Consider the following 19,109-nt stretch of genomic DNA (forward strand, 5'->3'; position numbering starts at 1 on the left):
ATGGTTCCGTTCAGAACATTTAAAAAGTACAATAGATTGTGAAATAATTAATGAGGACTTTGATATAAATTATCCATATGTAAATTTAGTTTTTCCTTTAGTTTCCTCATGACCGAGAGAAAAATAGCTTCTTCTGCTTTTTCTTTTTGTAAACGCTGTGTCGGTTCGACCTCTTGTCTGGTCTGAGAGACTGAACCTCGTAAGCTTGGCACCATTTTTTTTTTCAATACAAGTAAGCAGCTCATGAAAAACTACCACAGCAGCACAGATATGACTTTTTTCTTTTTAAACTCTTAACCTTCAGAGGGAAACAACTCTCATTTCAAGAAACCACCTGCTGATATTTGCATGACCTCGAGTGGCTCAGGCAGTTTTTGTGTATTTAGAAACTGGGAAACCAGGATGTCAGCGATGTTCTCCGTTACAACCAGAAAATACACCCTCGTCTCCAGAAGGAAACCCTGAATGCTGTTACAGACTTCATGCTTGCTTCTAGCTGCAGTGATTACTAATCTGTTCCTGATTGACTCAGACTGTAGACTTTACATTTTTAGCATAATGGATCTCTGTTGAACTGTCACAATCTACAAGCATTGGATTCACAGCTGCATGTTGAGTCTGCACTGTCCCATTTAGTTTATGTTGTTTAATTTTACCGGCTAATTAAAGGTGCAGTGTGTAAAATTTAGTTGCATCTTGCCAAGAGGTTGCAACCAATGCAATAGCCTTCCACTCTGAAATACAACTTAGGTTTGCCTTCAGGTAATGTAAAAATGTGCATGGCCTTCTCTGGAGCCAGTGTTTGGTTTATCCTTTCTGGGCTACTGTAGAAACATGGCGGTGCAACATGGCGGTCTCCATTGAAGAGGACCCACTTCCTATGTAGAAATAAATGGTTCATTTTAAGCTAACGAAAACACGATTCTTAGTTTCAGGCAATTATACGCTAATGAAAATTATAGCTATGACTAGAGACCATCTTGCCTTTAAGTTACTCCATAGGGTTCAAGGGCCGCTCCCGTATTCCTACCTACAGACTTCTGGCTCCCTTGCTCAGACCACACCCATCTTCAAACTCGGCCTTCATTGTGAATTCAACTATATACCTTTAAAGATTTGCGACTGCATCTGAATGTGAATGCAATTGTGATGCTATTATGGTGACAAAATTTTGAACCCATCAGCCATCAGTCTGACAATGACAAAGCTGCTTTCACACCACCACGCTCTGACCAAGAGTGTTCCCCCTAAAAGCAAAGTTTTCTAAAAGCAGCTGCTGCCGCTATGGCTTCGTCGAACACTAGCAGAAGTGCAGGCTAGCTTGTCGCTGCATACTGTAGCAAGACAACGGACATCGCTGCGTAACTAGATAATTTACCAGTCATCTGAAGTTTGGTGGAAATGTTATCCCAGGTTATCCCTGGTTGTCCTAACAAGTTGTTGGCGCCATAGCTCCGGGTATTCAAACACCAACATTACCAGCTCCTCCATGTTGTCTTCTTTGCTCTTCTTTGATGCCCGCTAATCAATCGGACAGGTAGGCGGCAATCACTAGTACTCCAACACAGTGAATTCAGCATGGCACAGCAAAATCTGTGCATGTGCACGTGGGGGGCAATCGTTTCATACCCCTACTGCTGTGATGAGGGTCAATATTTCAGGCCAGTAGAAGCAGCCCGAAGACATCCCAGCCAAGATTTCCTCTTCCATGTGCCAGTCATTTTGGCTAATCTCTATAAACAGATATCTGCATTCATTTAAAAAAGCTAGTATAAAGCTAACTCATCGTCAGACATAGCTGATGGGTTCTGAGGTTACATTTTGGCCAATGCATTCTGCCTCTCCACATGGACTGTTAACTTGCAATTCAAACCTGACCACAACATTTCTGATACCAAAATTGTTCGGTTGCATACTGATTCCGTATACATACACAGAATCAGTTTTAATAAACGTCTTCTGTGGTAGTTCCTGCTACAGTAGGTGTCACCACAATGATTTTGCCACACTGTCGTGGCTGGTAAATTCACTTTCTGTAACCACTTATCCTGTCAGGGGTCGCTGGAGCTTATCCCAGCTGACATTGGGCAAGAGGCGGCGTACACCCTGGACAGGTCGCCAGACTATTGCAGGGCTAACATATGGAGACAGACAACCATTCACGTTCACATTCACACCTACAGGCAATTTAGCTTTTAGCCAGTTAACCTAACCTGCATGTCTTTAGACTCTGGGAGGAAGCCGGAGTACCCAGATAAAAACCATGCTGACACAGGGAGAACTTGCAAACTCCACATAGAAGGGCTCCCCCACCCCAAGGTTTGAACCTCCCACCCTGGGTTTGAACCAGGAACCCTCTTGCTGTGAGGCAACAAAGCTTACCACTGAACCACTGTGCTGTTATATCCATTTCCTGACAATAGATCCCTCTAAATCCTACACACTGCACCTTTAATATAAAATCTGACCCTGTTTTACACATTATAACATATCCAGGTTCATTGAGAGCTAAAGCCAAATGTCTGTTAACCAGCATTTCAGGTTTCAACACCTTGACACATTTACATACATAAATTTACACCAATAGTGTAAATGTATGCACTGTTGTTGAAAGTACAATGCCATCTCTGGAGCTACAGTGTCCTGCGTTACCTGCACAGCCCTGCAGTGAGAGTTACCTATATTTGTCTAAGTAGCAATAAACACTAAGAAAAGGCAACCTGGCCGGCTTGTTGGCGAGCAGCACTTCAGAGCAGCTACTGGATATATTAACAGCTTCAATTGTTTGCACTGCGGCTTCCTTCTCTTATGGATTCTGTGCATGATCATGTTGAATAACAGCTGACAGCAAAGCAGCCTTTCCGCCCGGTGCTTAGTCTTGGGCGCGTATAACAAGGCATTGGGCATAACAGCACAATGGATTGGCATAGGGAGGTAAAAAAGCATCTAAGAATGTTAATGGCAGTAGAGAATATGGCACATGCCAACACGTCAGTAATAAGTGCAAATAAAAAAATGCCCACAGATGAGAAAGTACAGGAAGAAGAAACAAGAAACAGCAGAGAAATGTCAAGTATGCTGCATTTTTGAATCAGACGAGCACAGAAATGAACAGTATTTTGTGTGTAGCCACACCAGCAAAGTATGAATGAGACTCAAACAAGTTGGCACTGACCTTTTAACATCATCTTGTACCGCAGTCGTGACTGAAACCAATCAAGTAGGGGGGAGACTGTGGATTACCCAAAGATGATGGATCACATGTTATTGATAGTCTGCTCCTATTCAGCTCATGCCATCCCTCACCGTGCCTTCCTTATACTGTTGAAAACAAATGTGTCACTCAAAAGACAGCAATTAAATTAACATCATGCAGCCTGTCAGATCCACTTATTAAAGGAAGATATCCTGTTTACGGTTCTAGCTTTGAGCTCTCTGGTGTATCCCCCATAACAGCCATGCATCATCCTGACACCGGGGGTGTTGTGACACGAGCACGACGGGATGGGAGAGCACGTACGCTGCTGAGGTTTTTATGAAGAGTGCCGACACTGTTGTTTCTGCTGTTTCTGCTGTCCCGCCATCCCTCACAAACCAAAAAGCCGTCACATACTGTCAAGCCAGAGGATGCGAGTCAGGCCTCGATCGCTCGTCTCCTTTAAGATGCTGTCTGAGAGCAGGAGGCGGCTTTTATCAGACAGGAGGTGACTGCCTTTTTTTAGAAGGGGTGTTGGTGCTGTGGCTGGCTCAGGCTCAGGAGATTTGGCTTATGAAGAAGTAAATAAACTACTTCTGAAAACTTTCCGCTTCCACCTCGTCGTTAAAGATACATGCACTGATCATTTTCTCTTGTGTTGATGATGCCATTGTCTGCTTTTATCCAGGAGATACTTAATAAGTTAAAGGTCCAGTGTGTAGGATTTAGGGGGATACATTGGTAGAAATGACATATAATAAGTATGTTTTCTTTACTTAATAATCACCTAAAAATAAGAATCGTTGTGTTTTTGTTACCTAAGAATGAGCCGTTAATATCTACAAAGGGAGCTGCCATGTTGCACTGCCATGTTTCTACAGTAGCCCAGAATGGACAAACCACATTAACAGCCCCTACGTTAGGAGAGCGTCAGAAAAACACTGCTTTATTCAGTGTTTTTACAAGTTTAAATCTGTTTGGGGTCTTTGGATCTGTTTGTTTTGGAGAAGAGGACACCTCTGTGGATAATTTGGCTGCTGGTAGAAAGTTTTTGAACATCTGGATCTTAAGTAATCAGAGACAAAATGTGAGCACACATAGGCAGGTGCTGGGCCAGCAGCCATCTCCAACATGCCAAACAGTGCCAGAGAAACACTTACTGTAACAAGAAACCGCTTCATTAAGTGTTTTTACTGCGTTCAATCAGCGAGTCAGGTTGTATTGTAGAGGAAGAGACCTCTGCAGATAATTTAGCTACTAGTAAAAACCTCCTGAACATCTGAATCAGAAATAAGGTGAGCACACATAAAGTTATCACAGAAAACCTCCTGAACAATAAACACTGAAGGAATTCTAACCAGAAGCAGTTTCAGCTGGCTGCAATCTGCAACCCTCACCACTAGATGTCACTATATCTCCCTAAATCCCACACACTGAACCTTTAAAAAAATAAACACTGATCATTTCACTTTGCATGAGGAGAAGAGTATCTTTTCAGGGGCAACAAGAATTCACAAGCCTTCGATTTTAGTCCTGCATGTTCTTCCAGGAGGGGTAATATTCACAGTTAATGTGTTCTATAAAAACATAGCCATTTACTAGCCCTTTTTACAACCCTTCTGGGTTCCTATGAATCTTCAGTTAAAGAGGCACATTAACCTCCTATCAGGCATCCTCTTTATCTTCATTATAGGCTAACAGGGTATGTATGCATTATTCATCGATGTATCTTTGCTATCCCAAGCAATAATATTCCCTAGTATACACAAGTTTCCATCAAAGATCCATTACTACCACGTATTGGCTGATCTTTTCTTTTTTTAATGCATCTGAAAATGGCTTTTTCTGGCTATTTCATACAGATTTCCTCATTTAACACTGAGTCTTCTGTTACTACTGACAGTTTCACGTGGAAGCGAATGCTGAAGACTGTATTTATAGCCAACTATCAAAATTGGCAAATGCATAACATTTTTTCTCCAGGCAGCCAGTGGACATTCAAATGAATTATTGATTGAAAGACTGAAAAATGGAACGTAGCATGAGTAAATGTAATTGCTATCCTCGCCTCAGCTTTCCAAAAAGCTTGAATCACTCTGGAGATAATATACGACAGGAGCGCTGTCCATACTTTGTTATTTTGCAAAAAAGAAGAGCCGGGGAGAGTTTGAAGACGTGGGCACTTGAAAAAAAATTAAGCTGCATTGACTACAAACAAGTTGGCGAAACAAGTTGTAAAAATGTGTCCCGCTACATGATGATATATCCAACAGTCCAGAGGTTCACAGGCTCGTACTTGCACAGTTTGTCTTCTTTCACCTCACCTGTTGAATATTCACAATGAATAAATTATGTTCACACAGACAAAAAAATGTTTCAATGAAGCTACCAACCAGCAGGTTTCAAACCATCAAACATGTTTTTTTCTCCTCTGCTTTTACCCTCTCCAGTTAGTTCTTTCTATGGCTTATTTTGTAAAGCACTAAGATTTATAAAATCAAGTGAGCTTGAGTCGTCGGTGGTCATCTAACAAACCAGGGGATTCTGCCTCATAGACTATTTTTCAAAGCCATACAGGAGTTATCAGAAGAACAACAATCATAGCATTAATTTTGCACCATTTGAAACTTTTCTCTTTTCCCCCTCAAAGAGGGAAAAAAAAAATACAAATAAATATACTCTTGGTTATGAACATACAATATACACATCCACTATCAAATGAAAAACGGGGACAACTTAATAACACTCTTTTTTTTCTTTATAGGTACATTCCTTTACAAAAGTATACAGTCCCTAAGAATGAGAAACTGAGGTATAGACTGGGCCTGACAGAGAGACCCCAATGCCCTCTGGGACACGAAGGTCAGAGGTCAGGTGATGACACATCCGCGCCCTCCCCAGTTCAGTCTGTCAGAGCGAGAACAGGCAGAGGCCAGTGTGTATGTGTGCGTGTGTGTGTGTGTGTGTATTCTTCTCTTCAGTTTGTCCACGTTGACCTACAGATTCAGGCAGTGGCTGCTCTCTCAGACAAAGAGGAGAGGTGTGTGTGTGTTTGTGAGTGTACGTGTGTGTGTGTCCTTGTCTCGCTGAGAGCCACAGAGCATGACATGGCATATTTTACACGGTGCGCCTAACAAGTCGGTGGATAGTTTGACACAGCAACAGGAGGAGTTCACTCGTTTAAGTGATCCAGGAAACTTCAGCTTGTTATTTTCTCACGAGCTTCTTTTTCTCTTTCTTTCCTCTCCTGTCACACTTTCATTTCCCATCTTCATGTCTTGTCTATGTTGTGTGAAATATGTTTCTGTATCCACAGTGTAGGTATCGTGTCATGGAAAAAACCATTAAAAAAAACGCATGTCTTCTAATTTTTTAAGACCCCATGAAGTGAAAATGACTGATGAAAATTAAGGTACTCCTTCTCCTCCATTCTTCCTGTGACTGCTCTGGGAAAACCATTTGGACTCAGGGATAAAGAATTTTGACTGATGCCTTATAATCGGGTTGGAGCTTCTTCTCAGCAGCTCAATTTGAAGGAAACGTGTGTAGCTGCTTTTTGTATTTCAATCAGTGTGTCAGCACTTTTGCAAAAAGCCAGAGTGACCCCTGTGAGTTACAGCAGGGCTGTGAAATAAAACAACCTTACCAGCAATCATATTTAATTGGTGCTTCTGTATTTTTTTTTATTGCTGCCCCCAGACTTAAACACTCTCTTCCTGTAATTCTTCTTTAAATCTCCATTTAAAGCAGCTAAACGGACTCAGATTCAAGCATCTACTCTGTTTAAGTGACTTAAAGCAAAACCCTATTAGTTTAAGGGACATCTCTGCAGCTGATCCTGATCTCTGCACATCATGAAAGAAAATTTCTCATGGCGTTTTTTCAGCATTGTCACCGCCACAGCCCGCTCCTACCGCACCCTTTAATTCCCCTTCTTCTTCACCACAGGCACGTGTCATCAACTCAGGTTCTTCTTTACATGTATGAAAAATGCACTCAAAGAAACAACCGATGAAACAGCTTTTCAATAAGCCTCTGAAATGAAGAGCCCGGCGGCTAAATGCTCACTCAAAGGTTAGTGCTGGTAATGTGGATGAGACTTCAACGTATATATAAAAAGATAAAAGGCTCCTCAAAATGCATCTGAGGAACTTTCACCTGTACTTGTTGCTACTGTAATCCCTCTTTAATAAAAGAGACATATTTCTTTGATTTGCAAAGTATCTGTAAAAAAGGATTCTTGGTCGATTTTTTCGTTTCGAATGATTTCATATCATTTCATTTGGGACTAACTTGAGAGATGATGGGAAAGTTAACTATGGTCAAAGGGGAGCCTTTGTTTGGAGCAGGGCTGGAGTCAGTATGTATGTGGAGGAGGGCCTGTGGGCAAGGGGGGCCTTCATCAGGGAGGAGGCGGTATCTGCACTCCCAGCAGCTCATATGCAAAGATGTTCCAGAAGATGGCGAAGAGGAGGAAGGTGATGAAGGAGAAGATGATGACCCACCAGGAGCACTGTTTCTGCAGACTCTCCTCGTAGCTGCGCAGAATCAGCAGCCCCATGCTGATGCCGACCACGGCTCCTGACAGGTGTGCCATGAAGCTGGGCTGGGGCCCCGAGGAGGGCAGCGGCGGTGAGAAGCGGAGCCAGACTGCACGGCCCACCTCCGAACTCACTGCGGACGATGGAAGAGAGAGGAAAGACAGAATGTTTTTATTATCAGCTCATGTCCACAGCTGTGAGGATACCAAAACTGACTATGGTCCCCCCCAAGGTTAAATAGGTGATTATGGCCCTGGTTAAATGCCATGTTTTCTGATGTGAACCTTTTAGTTGATTTTACTTGGCTTTCCCAGTCACTTACACAAAATTAAAAACATCATTTTCATCATCCTTCTAAAAAATTAAGTAATTTGTATAAAGAACAGGGCCTAGGACTGAGTTGACTTTGTGTCAATGCCTGAAGATGAGTTATTCTAATGTAGTGAGCGTTTTTATCAAAGTCTACTTCTGCAGGCAGCAGGAGGTCACAGGAGGATTTAAATGGATCTTCCAAAAAATTGCTTTCAAATGTTATTTGCCGTTTGTTTGTTTGTTTGTTGCTGCTCTCCTTAGAATAAATACTCCACACTGAGTGTAAAACCAGAGCAAATGTAAATTCAGTCTTCACAGTATCTCACACAAACGATGTGTCACATTTTATTTAGAAATGCTGTATTCCCTGTTTGTAAAACACTGAGGAGAAATAAAACATTCCAGCAGAGACTCGCTGCTCTCTCAGCTCGGGGGCGGCAGGCTCGGGACAGATGGAGGGAACATATTGCTCACTAATGAAAGTCGCAGTGTATCGGCCCTCGTGTGGAGAAAAAGGACAAGTGGTATGACTGAAATGCTTCGAAAACAAAGCAACATGTCCAATGACGGAGCCTCTCACTCTGAGCAATTAATAAAGAAAGCTGGAGCCGCATGTCTGTTGCTCGGCTCTGAGAGGTTTTTGAAACAGATGATAAACACTTCATGTTGAACTATGAACAGGTGTGCACACATTAGATATGCTGAAAATGAAAGGTCACACCCTCCCTACTCAGTGACTGAACTATAAATCCAACATATAAATAGCAACAGCAGGATCAGAAGTGCAGGGCTTTCCGAGTAAATCTGGACAACTTACTGCAAACTAGTGCCAGGATCATGCGGAGCAGCTTGTATGGACAACGCATCCCGGCCCAGTTCTGCAACACAGAGCAAAAGTGTCCCGTCAGCACAAACAATCACGACACAAACAACCATATATATGAGTGTAATAACAGCCTGGGAAGACACAACTCTGTTTGTCTCCTCTGGACCTGAAAGAGAGACAAACTATATCCATATGAGAGAGGAGGAAGCACTTTACATTACGCACAGACGCGATTATACACCTGGCTGCTCTCCACTTACTGGTTCCAGCCCGGTGGCACTCCATTAATTAGGGCTAAGATAATTTAACAGAAGGGGAGAATGGGCCAATAAATAGCCATTGTGATTCTCCAGGGGGAAGAGAACAATGGCATCCCGACTTTAGAATAACACATTTACTCCCCGGGATGAAAAATTGTACCAATCACGTCCCTCCATAACTTCTTAGCTGTGGGAATGACCCAGGGAGAGTTTTTGCTCCTCTTCTCCCACAGTAGAAAAAGAAATACTGAGTGCCATCCAAAATTAAAGACAGGGGAGGATATAAATAAAATCGAGTGCATGTAGTGTCACGATATTTCCACAAATAAATGATGAGTATCATGGAGGGGAGAGGTCAACACAGTGGTGTTGTAGAGGTCCAAGTTGGGTGAGATGTGGTGTTGCTGCTCTCCGATGGAAGGCAATTAGCTTTGATGCGCCTCCATCTCTCACACAAGAAGAAGGGTGATCTTTAAGCAAACGACAGCCAATCAATTTTGTCTGTTACACGTCTTGTTATCACGCTGCTGACACTGAAACGGAGAATTGCTGAGGTAACCTGACGTATGTGTGTGAGGTGCAAGGGATCATTCAGAGACTGAAAGAGAGAGCACAGAGGACACAAATGTAAAAACTCAATACGTAAAGAGATGCTAAGAATGCTAACTCTCTTGCGTGCTGTGGAGTTACATGCCCATAAACGTCCCGAGCACAGAAAACAAGAGGAAAATAAGAAAACACAGGCAGAGGGCAGGGTCTCTGCAAAAAAAATACACAACCACACACCTCTAGTGGGTCATAAGTGATGAATGAGAAGCATTACTTCTGTATGAGTCTATACACTGTTTTTTTAGGAAAATCCTGCATCTTTAAAAACATCAAGATGTAAGATATAGGTGCAATGTCAAGACTTGGATTTGCACGCTACATGGTTCCAAGATGTATTCTGACAATTTAGCAGGAGCTGCATGACTTCTGGGGAGTCACGTCCACAGCAGCACATCTCCAAACTTCACTGAACCTGAAAATGTCTGCTGAGTGAAACGGATGATGATGCTTGATGGCAGATGGCCGGGAATTTACTGGGTCGAGACTGGACGAGGTTTTCAAGATTTCCCTCAAAAATACAAACTAGAAGAAAAAATAAAAAACTCATCAGAGCAGAACTAAGACGTGCATTAAAGGATTCCCCAGCAACAAAGGCATCAAGCGTAACAGACCAAATAAACTGTCTGTTAGCTGCTACAAGCACACAGTTACAGTTACACATGTCTTTGCTTTGGGCCCGTCAGTGCACTTTGATTTTGATCCCTGCTGGCATCTCTGCTGCCCACAGTGAACAGCAACATTAGTTAAAGTGATTCGTCAGATGTAACACCGCCTCGAGAGTTGAAGAGAATGTAGAAGGCATTTCACATTTAAACCTTGTGACAGAAACACATACAAACTGTATCACTGTATCAAGGGAATCCACTGCTTGTTTGTTTTTCAGTGGACATAAATAAACACCGATTTAATAATTAATGTCTGAAATACCAGTTCACTTCCGATTCATTGATACAGATGACGAGCTCAGTGAAAACATGTTACGGTCGGGTACGCTACTCGAGTTCAAAATGCTTCTCTAAAGAGGTCACATGGAATATTCAGTGGCACTTTTCCAAAAGCTGCTGGGCAATAAAAACTATCACATCGATGTGATCCGAGTGTTGCAGCGAAAAGCCCCAACAAACATCTATCTTATAAAATATATATTTTAACAAAGCAGAGCATTAAACACATGAGCGTGCAGCCCTGGAAGCTGGCTGGAGTGTGTGGTGTCCGTCTCACACCATGCGGACGGCTCTGACATTTCGTCTCCACTGAAAACCGCTTACAGACGCAACAATGGAGGTGACGATGATGACAGTTACCATGACGACGTTGGCCAGATGCGCTGAGCACAGAGCGTAGACCCCTCCGGAGCCCCCCACCACTGGAGCACGCATGTCGGTGATGGACACAGTCAGCGAGCCTGCAGAGAGACACAGAGAGAGAGATAGATGAGGAGTGCAGACATTAGAGAGGGAGAGCACGCAATGCAGGGAGAACAGTGTGTGTGTGTGTGTGTGTGTGTGTGTGTGTGTGTGTGTGTGTGTGTGTTGTTAGGAGGAGAGAGAGCAAAGGACAGCATTTTAAAGCAGAGGGGGAAAAACAAAGGGAGAGTCAGATTACTCATCAGGCAGCAGCACAAGTCACCTTCCCAGGAGCATTTTTCTAAAAAATCTTTGAGTAAAAATCAGCCTCTGTTCGTGGCGACTGTATTACACCAGCTGACCTTCACATGCCCTTTAAATTTACATCTAGAATAAATGTGACACACACACACACGCACACACACACATACACACACAAAGGCACACACATGTTCTGTGTCGTGCACTGTATTATTCAGGCTTTGCTATGTAAGCAGTCTGCTAAAACTGCGGCTGACTAATTACATCAAAATGGTAAAGAACTGAAATGGAATATTTCCTAATTGGATTTTCCTTCAGGATGCTGCAATTAAAAAAAGGCCATCTTAAAATGATCTCTGATCAAAGCGAGGCCAGGAGAACACAGCCGAGGCCCGCTGAAGAGGATAATTTCCAATTTGTGTGCTTTAAAGATGCTTCATGAGCAAAATGTAATCTGGGATATGTGAATATGGACACAGGCCAAATGTGCTGTTTAAAAAGTTATAACATGAAAAGTACAGCAGTGATAAAAAAAAAAATGAACGTTTTGACATGCTATACTGTAAAGTGACTGCTCACTTACACATGCTTGTTAAAGGAATAGATGCTTTTTTATGTATAAAGGATATTTTTTAAGCATTTATTTGACAGACCAAGTTATCATTTTGCAAGTTACAACTCGTTGTTCTCAAGTCCCAAGTCAAGTCTTCTGTCAAGACAGGCAAGTCCCAAGTCCTAAAATTTGAGGTTCAAGTCCTAAACAAGTCATAATGTGCTCTTTACCAAAATGACATTCACAAAATCATGAAAGCTTTTTGAATTTGTATTAATTTGTTCAAACAATAGCCCGGGCTATTATTTGTTTAAATCAATTTGAGTTTCAGGTTTGTTATGATTTTGTCAAATCGAGTCTAAGGACATCAAATTTGTGATTTGAGTCACATGACTTGAGTCCACACCTCTGTCATTTGATATTGAGCACTTACAGGCTGTGCACACAGGTGTTTCCAGTTCCTCTGGTTAATTAGACCTCTTGTCAGGTCACGTCACCAAACTCTATGAACTATTAACAGTAATAACTCCATAAACTGTCCCACTCCAACATGTGTAACAAAACTAACAAGAGACTGAAGGAGCTGTCAATCCAGCATAGTCTGTACACGCCAACACAGTCTGGAAAAGAGGTCGAATCAGGTAACAAGTTAAAACACCTGTGTAGGTGGACTTTAACTGTGAGAAGGGTCTTTAACCATCCATCTGTCAGAAAATATTCAAATAAGTCTTAAATATTCGGAAAAACATTTTGACATCTATATGTGAATTTTTAAAGTGTTGTTTGTCATTTCCTGTTCGTATAAAATGGTATTTGCTTTTCTTTGTGCATACATGCTAAACTGTATGTTATGACAACTAATATATAGAGTATACTGTAGAATTAGTATGCAGTATCGAATTGGGACACAGTCTACCTAACAACATACCTTATCGCTGAAATATATTTTGGTCTATAATATTGGCCTCTAGCTTGCTAATTAAGCTTCCATAATTAGCTTCTGAGGCCGCACTCTGGTGGTTGAATGAAAGTAGACAATGTATATGAAAATGCAAAAACATCTTCTTCTAGATTCTAAAGATCCACTGGTTTGTGAAGTGTTTCCTCTCTGCATTATGTGGGTGACTACCATTCATACTATATGTAAGAGTAAAGCTGTTTGACATTCTTTTCTATGGAGGTTTCAAACGGCCTCCACTACCATAGATTCAAACGTATAAATACTGAAGGTCAGTGCATGCTGATAGGCTTACAACTGATAATTTACTGATGATGTGTTTAAGTACTTGGAAGTGTTTCATCTTAACACATCAATGGGACACACAATGTGGATCTTTTTCAACCAAGACCAATAACTGATAGTTACCTGCTTCTCATGGTTGATGCCAATACAATGAGCAATAATTTACCTTTTGTGATTTAAAAAGAACCTGGAGTCTATGCACACACCTGAGGGTAAGAAAGGCTAAGATGCAGAGAGAAATTATGGCTGATTTTTATATTCCATAGCCCTGACTTGACAAAATCAAACTGACATCACTATTGTTAACACAACAAAAACCATAGAACAGTTTTGACTCTTTCATACCTGTCAATATTACTCTGTGAAAAAGAGAGAGTTTCTGGAGTATTGTCAAATGGCCTATCCTTGACACCCCTGACCCCATATAACCCTACGCTACAGATGAAGATAATGAACACAAGGATGTGAAAGTAAAAAGACTGAAATATCTTGAACTATAAAAAAGTTAATAGTAAAATAAAAAAAGGGGATTATTTATAAATATAAAGCAGTGTTGCAGTGAAGACAACCTAAACTGAGACCAAGTCATGGCCAAGACCAGAGTGTATCGAGACCAAGACAAGACTAGTGTGAGTCCCACACTGAATGACACACTTGCAATAAAATGTGGAGCATGCAAACCACACAGTTGGCACTCCTCAAATTGATCAGAAAGATGCACATTGCCATACAAACGCCCACAGAAAACAAATAAAGATCCCTTTTTATTCACCTCTTTGATCGCCTTGTATACAGTGTAAGTGTACCAAAATATAATCAAAAGGCACTGCGGAGGTGAATTTCATGTGTGGGAATTGTCCTTTGTTTTCTTTGAGCTAAGAAATATAAACAAACAGTAAGGAGCTGAAATCTGCTAAACCATCTTTATTCAACACTCCATTTTTGCGCAGCCAATTTAGTTATATCCTCGCAGTTGTTGTCTTGACCGGTCTTGAAATAAAATCCTAAATCCTTTTTTTCTGACACTGAAAAAAGACAAGGTAAAAATGTGGTCGAGTCCGGGACGAGAAGAGATGGAAATGATTTGAAAATGATGTATTTAATTTGAAAAATGAGGTTTTAAGAACACAAAAGGTGTTGCTTTGTATTGAAAAATAGATATTCAGTTGTTTTGCTCATTGATGGGTTATAATGAAAAATGTATTTGCTAAAGAATTATTCTGAAAAGGTGGTTAAAATATTGGAATTTTTCTATTTTGTAGATGGTATTTTACTTAAAAAGGATGATGGTAATATTGTTTATATTCTCATTATCTCTGGTGATCTATAGGTCACATGGCTGCCACCCTGTTAAAGGCAAGACAGCCGAAAAGATTTGGTGAATGAAGCAGTGTGCACAAGGATTTATATTGAGTTGTGTGACATGATTGAATTCTGATGGCGCTGGTCTGCAGTGCACCTTGCTGTGTGTGTGTTCTCAATGTTACAAAAAGAAATGTTTTTCTATGCCCACTGTTGTGCAGAAAATATCTATTATTAATTAGTCAGTTATTAATGAGAAAAACAAAAAGATGTCAGACAAACGGGCCTAGATATGAACTGTGGAGTCTGTAGCCAGCAGCTGTTTTTAGCAGAGTCAGTGTGTGTTGAAGGCGTATAAAGAAATAATCCTGAATGCAGCCCGGTGCACCTGCCACTGCATTCAGCAGGTAAAAAGGGGGTTGCAGTGACACTGTGAAGTAGGACAGAATTCCAAGCAGGAGAAATCACAGTTGCAGTTGCTCGCGAGGACGGCGTCAGCCACTGTTAATTATGCAAATGAGCTGATAAGGGAAGCGGAGAGGGCTGATAAAACAAAACAGCCTCTTTTTAATCACAGTTGGGGTTTGCTGGAGTTGTGATCTCAGATCTATAATGCATGTTGTAACATTCATATTCTGTGTGTGTGTCTGGGGACCGCACAAAGTAAACATCGTCTCTTAAAGAACGCCTTGTCAGCCCGTGGTGGCAGTGATGATCATGGAAAGACAGATGGTAATCAGAGCGCGCTCCTGAGTCATTCATCTCGCCGCTCTGTCGACACCTGTGGGCTATTTTATGTGGCTTTATGGGGCATGTGAAGGTTGGTGCTTCAGCTGAAGATTTGAGAAGATTCGCAGTGCCCCATTTTTAGTAGTTCCACGAAATTGCAATTACACAGTGTAGTGTACAGTATGTGGTCTCTGATCTCTTCAAAGTAAAGGAAAAATTGAATTGGAGCATCTGAGTTGGTCTTTTTTAGTCTTTTCTGGAGCCTCACAACTTTTTCTCAGTTTGTTTTTTACTTCAGAGCAGTGGAGCTGCAAGATATTGATGAAATATTGATAGAATGATATGAGAAATATTACTTGGGTTTAAGTTATGGTAATATAGTAGTTTAGGTTAAATCTAGTATTTTGCTGCTCTTAAAGATTCAGTACAATTAACTAATACAATTTTATGAATTTATTTTACTGCTTTAGCAAAGTGAATTTGGGATGAGCTGTCTCTTTAAGATAGATTTGTCTGGCCGCTCTCTGGAGTGAGCTTTCAGAGCTTTTTCATTGAGAAGAGCTGCTCACTGAATTTGAAAACAATACTATGAAAGTGGTCGCTATGAATCATAACAGTTAAGTAACGGGCTGTAAAACTATAACAGGCTAAACACAATAATTTACAACTCCTACTAGCTGAGGAGAACTGCAGACTCTGAGAATACCCTCGACCACATTACACACAGTAACCTGATCCAATATTAAAATAAGTTGTGATTAGAGCAGCTTTAAGGGCAATGCAGTGGGCTGTTTGGTTTCTAACTTTAACACCAGCCAAGACCACCTCTTCTTCCGAGACACTCGTCAGGGATGTGACACCACCATCTGTGGGTGAAGAGAAGAAGACAACCTAAGACCTCCGGCTCAGAGGAAGAGACGGGCTCCACAGGGAGGACACAAACTGCTCTCTCCTCCTGCTCACTCTGCTTTGGTGAGAGGCTCCCAGATACAGTATGAATATTAAACAGTCCTGTCATGTGGGCTCTCCTGCTTAGGGGGGATTTAAGATTTAGGATTCTCACACTCAGCAGGAGCTGAGATGTGAGGTGTACGATTATTTCATCGTGGAGCTGACACATTCCATCTCATGCACAGATTATTTATTGTTGCCATCCTCAAGTCATCATCAACATCCTCAAATCTTTTTGTGAGCTTGCAACATCCACAAGTGCACTGCAGTGTAGACAGTAAAAATGATGTACTCTGTGTGAAGTATAAGTCAACCACACACACTCAGGGCTATACTCTATCTACCGCAGTATAATCCCCAATGCAGCTCTGAGAACTGAGCCTTGCTGTCAAACCAAACTTGCCACACCATTACTGTTACTCCAGGCTGCCCTTAAGCTATGGGTCAACTTTGTATTTTTCAGTCTCTCAGGGATAAGGTGCAGACAAGGGATGGTAAGTTGATCCAAGGCCAGGGTTTGACAGTGCCTCAGGCTGCGCCGCTCTGTAGCCACTCCAGTGGAGGCTGCGCTAGAGCACAGTAAATGTTGCAATAAAACAAAATCCTCTAATCCTTGGAAAATATGCCTCTGCACAAACACTTAGAAACCTTTTCAGTGTCTGCTTTCTAGAGTTTGTATATGTGGGTAGCTATCAACTGTGATTACTGGGACTATTTACAGTCTATGGAGAGTCCTGGAGAAATGTGGCTGATTTTTAATGATCAAATGATGTTGAGCAGATGTTTAAAGGATGTCTAAATGGCGGTAGATGTCTAGGATAAAATTAGGCAACACAGGATTTAAGGATGAATAAATTAAATCATCTTTGCCTGTGCTTTCTATCAAAAATTAAGCATTCATGTGCATGTAAGTCTCTCTGGTGTATGTGTCTTATATCCATAACTTGTCTTTGAATAGGTAATGTAGTTACTAATTGGTGTGAGGAGGGAAATAAAAGTAAAACCTGCATTAATTGATATTTTGAAGGCAGTACAACAAGCTGTAAACACTGACACATACTCAGCTTATAAAGCCGATATGGGGAACATTTTAGCAGTTGACTATTTACACATCTAGCTCACACAGAGAAACATCAGCAGCACTCATTTGGAGGAGCGCTTCAGGCGACCCAACAAATGTAAATCCAATATTCACTCTCTTTTTAGTTCTGTTTGGTTTTCATCAACTCCTGAGGGAAATATTTTGGCTGTTTAGCTGCGAAAATGCTTGGCATTGTTCATCAGTTCACTGCAAACTTTGTCTGTCTGTTGTTTGCAGCTGGTCAGGTAGCGTGCAGTCGGTTTATCAGAGCTTTCTTGCTAAAAACAGATCTTGCTGCGTCTGTAAACAACCCCGAGGAGAGCGGTGAGACCGCACCAAAATAAGTTGGGGGCTGGAAAACCAAAACAATGAGATAGAAAGCTCAGTAGAGCTGAGGAGAACTGAGTCAGAGGATATTTTTCGGCAGGTTTATCACCGCAAGTGACCCCTTTCACATTCCGCACAGTCATCTGACTCTTTGTAATATAAAATGTATTGATAAGAGAGGCTTTAAAGGGCAGATGGCATAGTGTAAACATGTCTCGTTCTCATGGGGTTTATGCTACATTCACATGGAATCAGGCAGACGGTAGACAGAGAGAAGCACGGACAGCACAGGAAAAATAAACACAAAACAGTCCAACAGAATAGAGGGATGGCCAAACGAAACATGTATGATGTTTTATTGCAACTGTGACTGTCATTAAAATACATGAAAAAAAGGTTTTATTGTCCAGATCACTGATGTTTTTGCCTTGTTTGCTGCCTACCATCTGTCTGATTCTACGTAAAAGCAGCGTTAGTCAGAAATTCAGGAGCAAAACTACATATCATCTAACACTTAATTTATAAAGATGTCTACCAGAAGTATGTCTGAGAACATTATTATGCACTGATTTGCATTTCTTGGTTGGTCAGCAGATAAACTACTCAGGAGAGGACAATTAAAGGACAATGTGTGTTTATTTATTCAGGTGAGTTGATCAGTATCAGATACAAGCAAATCTGGCAACCCACTGCTGTGCTTTTAATCCTTTATTCAGTCTATTGGTACGAGCTATGAGAAAAGACTACTGAAATTTATTTTGTCATGTTTTATTTTGAGACATGAAAGAATTTGTAAGATAAACTGTTGTTGAGTCCATGAAGATTAACAATTTTTTTTTTCCCTTGTGAAACGGTAAGATATTCCAACAGAAGCTCAGCACACAGACAGTAAGGGAAACCTCTACCCGCTGATACTGTGGGATCAACACGTCTGCATACCTAAATGACGGAATAGGTCGTTACACTTGCCTCAGACAGCTCTATCCTGTATGCATTAAATCTTGTGGCCCTGCGCGGAGATGTGCTGCAGTCAGCACTCTTGCAGTCACAGGGTTGCCTCTGTTGGCTAATAAACTGGGGAAATGCCTGATCAGATTTATTTACTAAGCACAAATAAGGAGAGAGGAAGACTGATGGAAGGAGTGGGGGAGTGAGTGCATGAGGAAGGGTGATACACAACCACAGAAATAAAACCAGAATAGAACGGACATTCCCTTTCAAATCAATGAAGCAGGATGGTCAGAGTGGCGGCCTTTTTTATATGTACTGCTGTCACTGCAACCGTTGCTGCAGGCTAACTTCTAAAGGACTATAAACTTCTGTGTATAAACAAATTGATCTGTGGAAGGTCGCTAACTCCCTGAGGTGAGGTTTTATGTTAATAACCAAATGAGCAGTGTACAGTGAACAGTATTTTTTTCAAATAACTTATCTGTTACTTTTAAAATATTAGCATAACTGTTATTTCCTTCTTCATTTAGTTGCTATTAATTGCATGTTTGTTGAAACATTATGTACTGTAGCTGCCTCAGAAGATCAAGTGAGCGCAGCTGCTCAGCAGACAGCTGAGAG

At 41.3% G+C, this 19,109-nt stretch overlaps 1 protein-coding gene across 2 annotated transcripts in view; it reads right to left on the reverse strand.

Moving 5' to 3' along the window:
* Positions 1 to 5,936: 5,936 nt before the first annotated feature.
* rhbdl1 (rhomboid, veinlet-like 1 (Drosophila)) overlaps positions 5,937 to 19,109 on the reverse strand; it is a 63,877-nt gene continuing 50,704 nt past the window's right edge. For both annotated transcript variants that reach the window (XM_078163441.1, XM_033610615.2), the window contains 3 exons: positions 11,049 to 11,149; positions 8,867 to 8,927; positions 5,937 to 7,870 (listed from right to left, as the gene is read on the reverse strand). In XM_078163441.1, coding sequence (XP_078019567.1) covers positions 7,599 to 7,870; positions 8,867 to 8,927; positions 11,049 to 11,149 — 434 coding nt within the window. In that variant the 3' untranslated portion in view covers positions 5,937 to 7,598. The remainder of the gene's footprint in view (positions 7,871 to 8,866; positions 8,928 to 11,048; positions 11,150 to 19,109) is intronic.

This window comes from Epinephelus lanceolatus, chromosome 21, assembly GCF_041903045.1.
Source record: "Epinephelus lanceolatus isolate andai-2023 chromosome 21, ASM4190304v1, whole genome shotgun sequence".
Lineage (NCBI taxonomy): Eukaryota > Metazoa > Chordata > Actinopteri > Perciformes > Serranidae > Epinephelus > Epinephelus lanceolatus.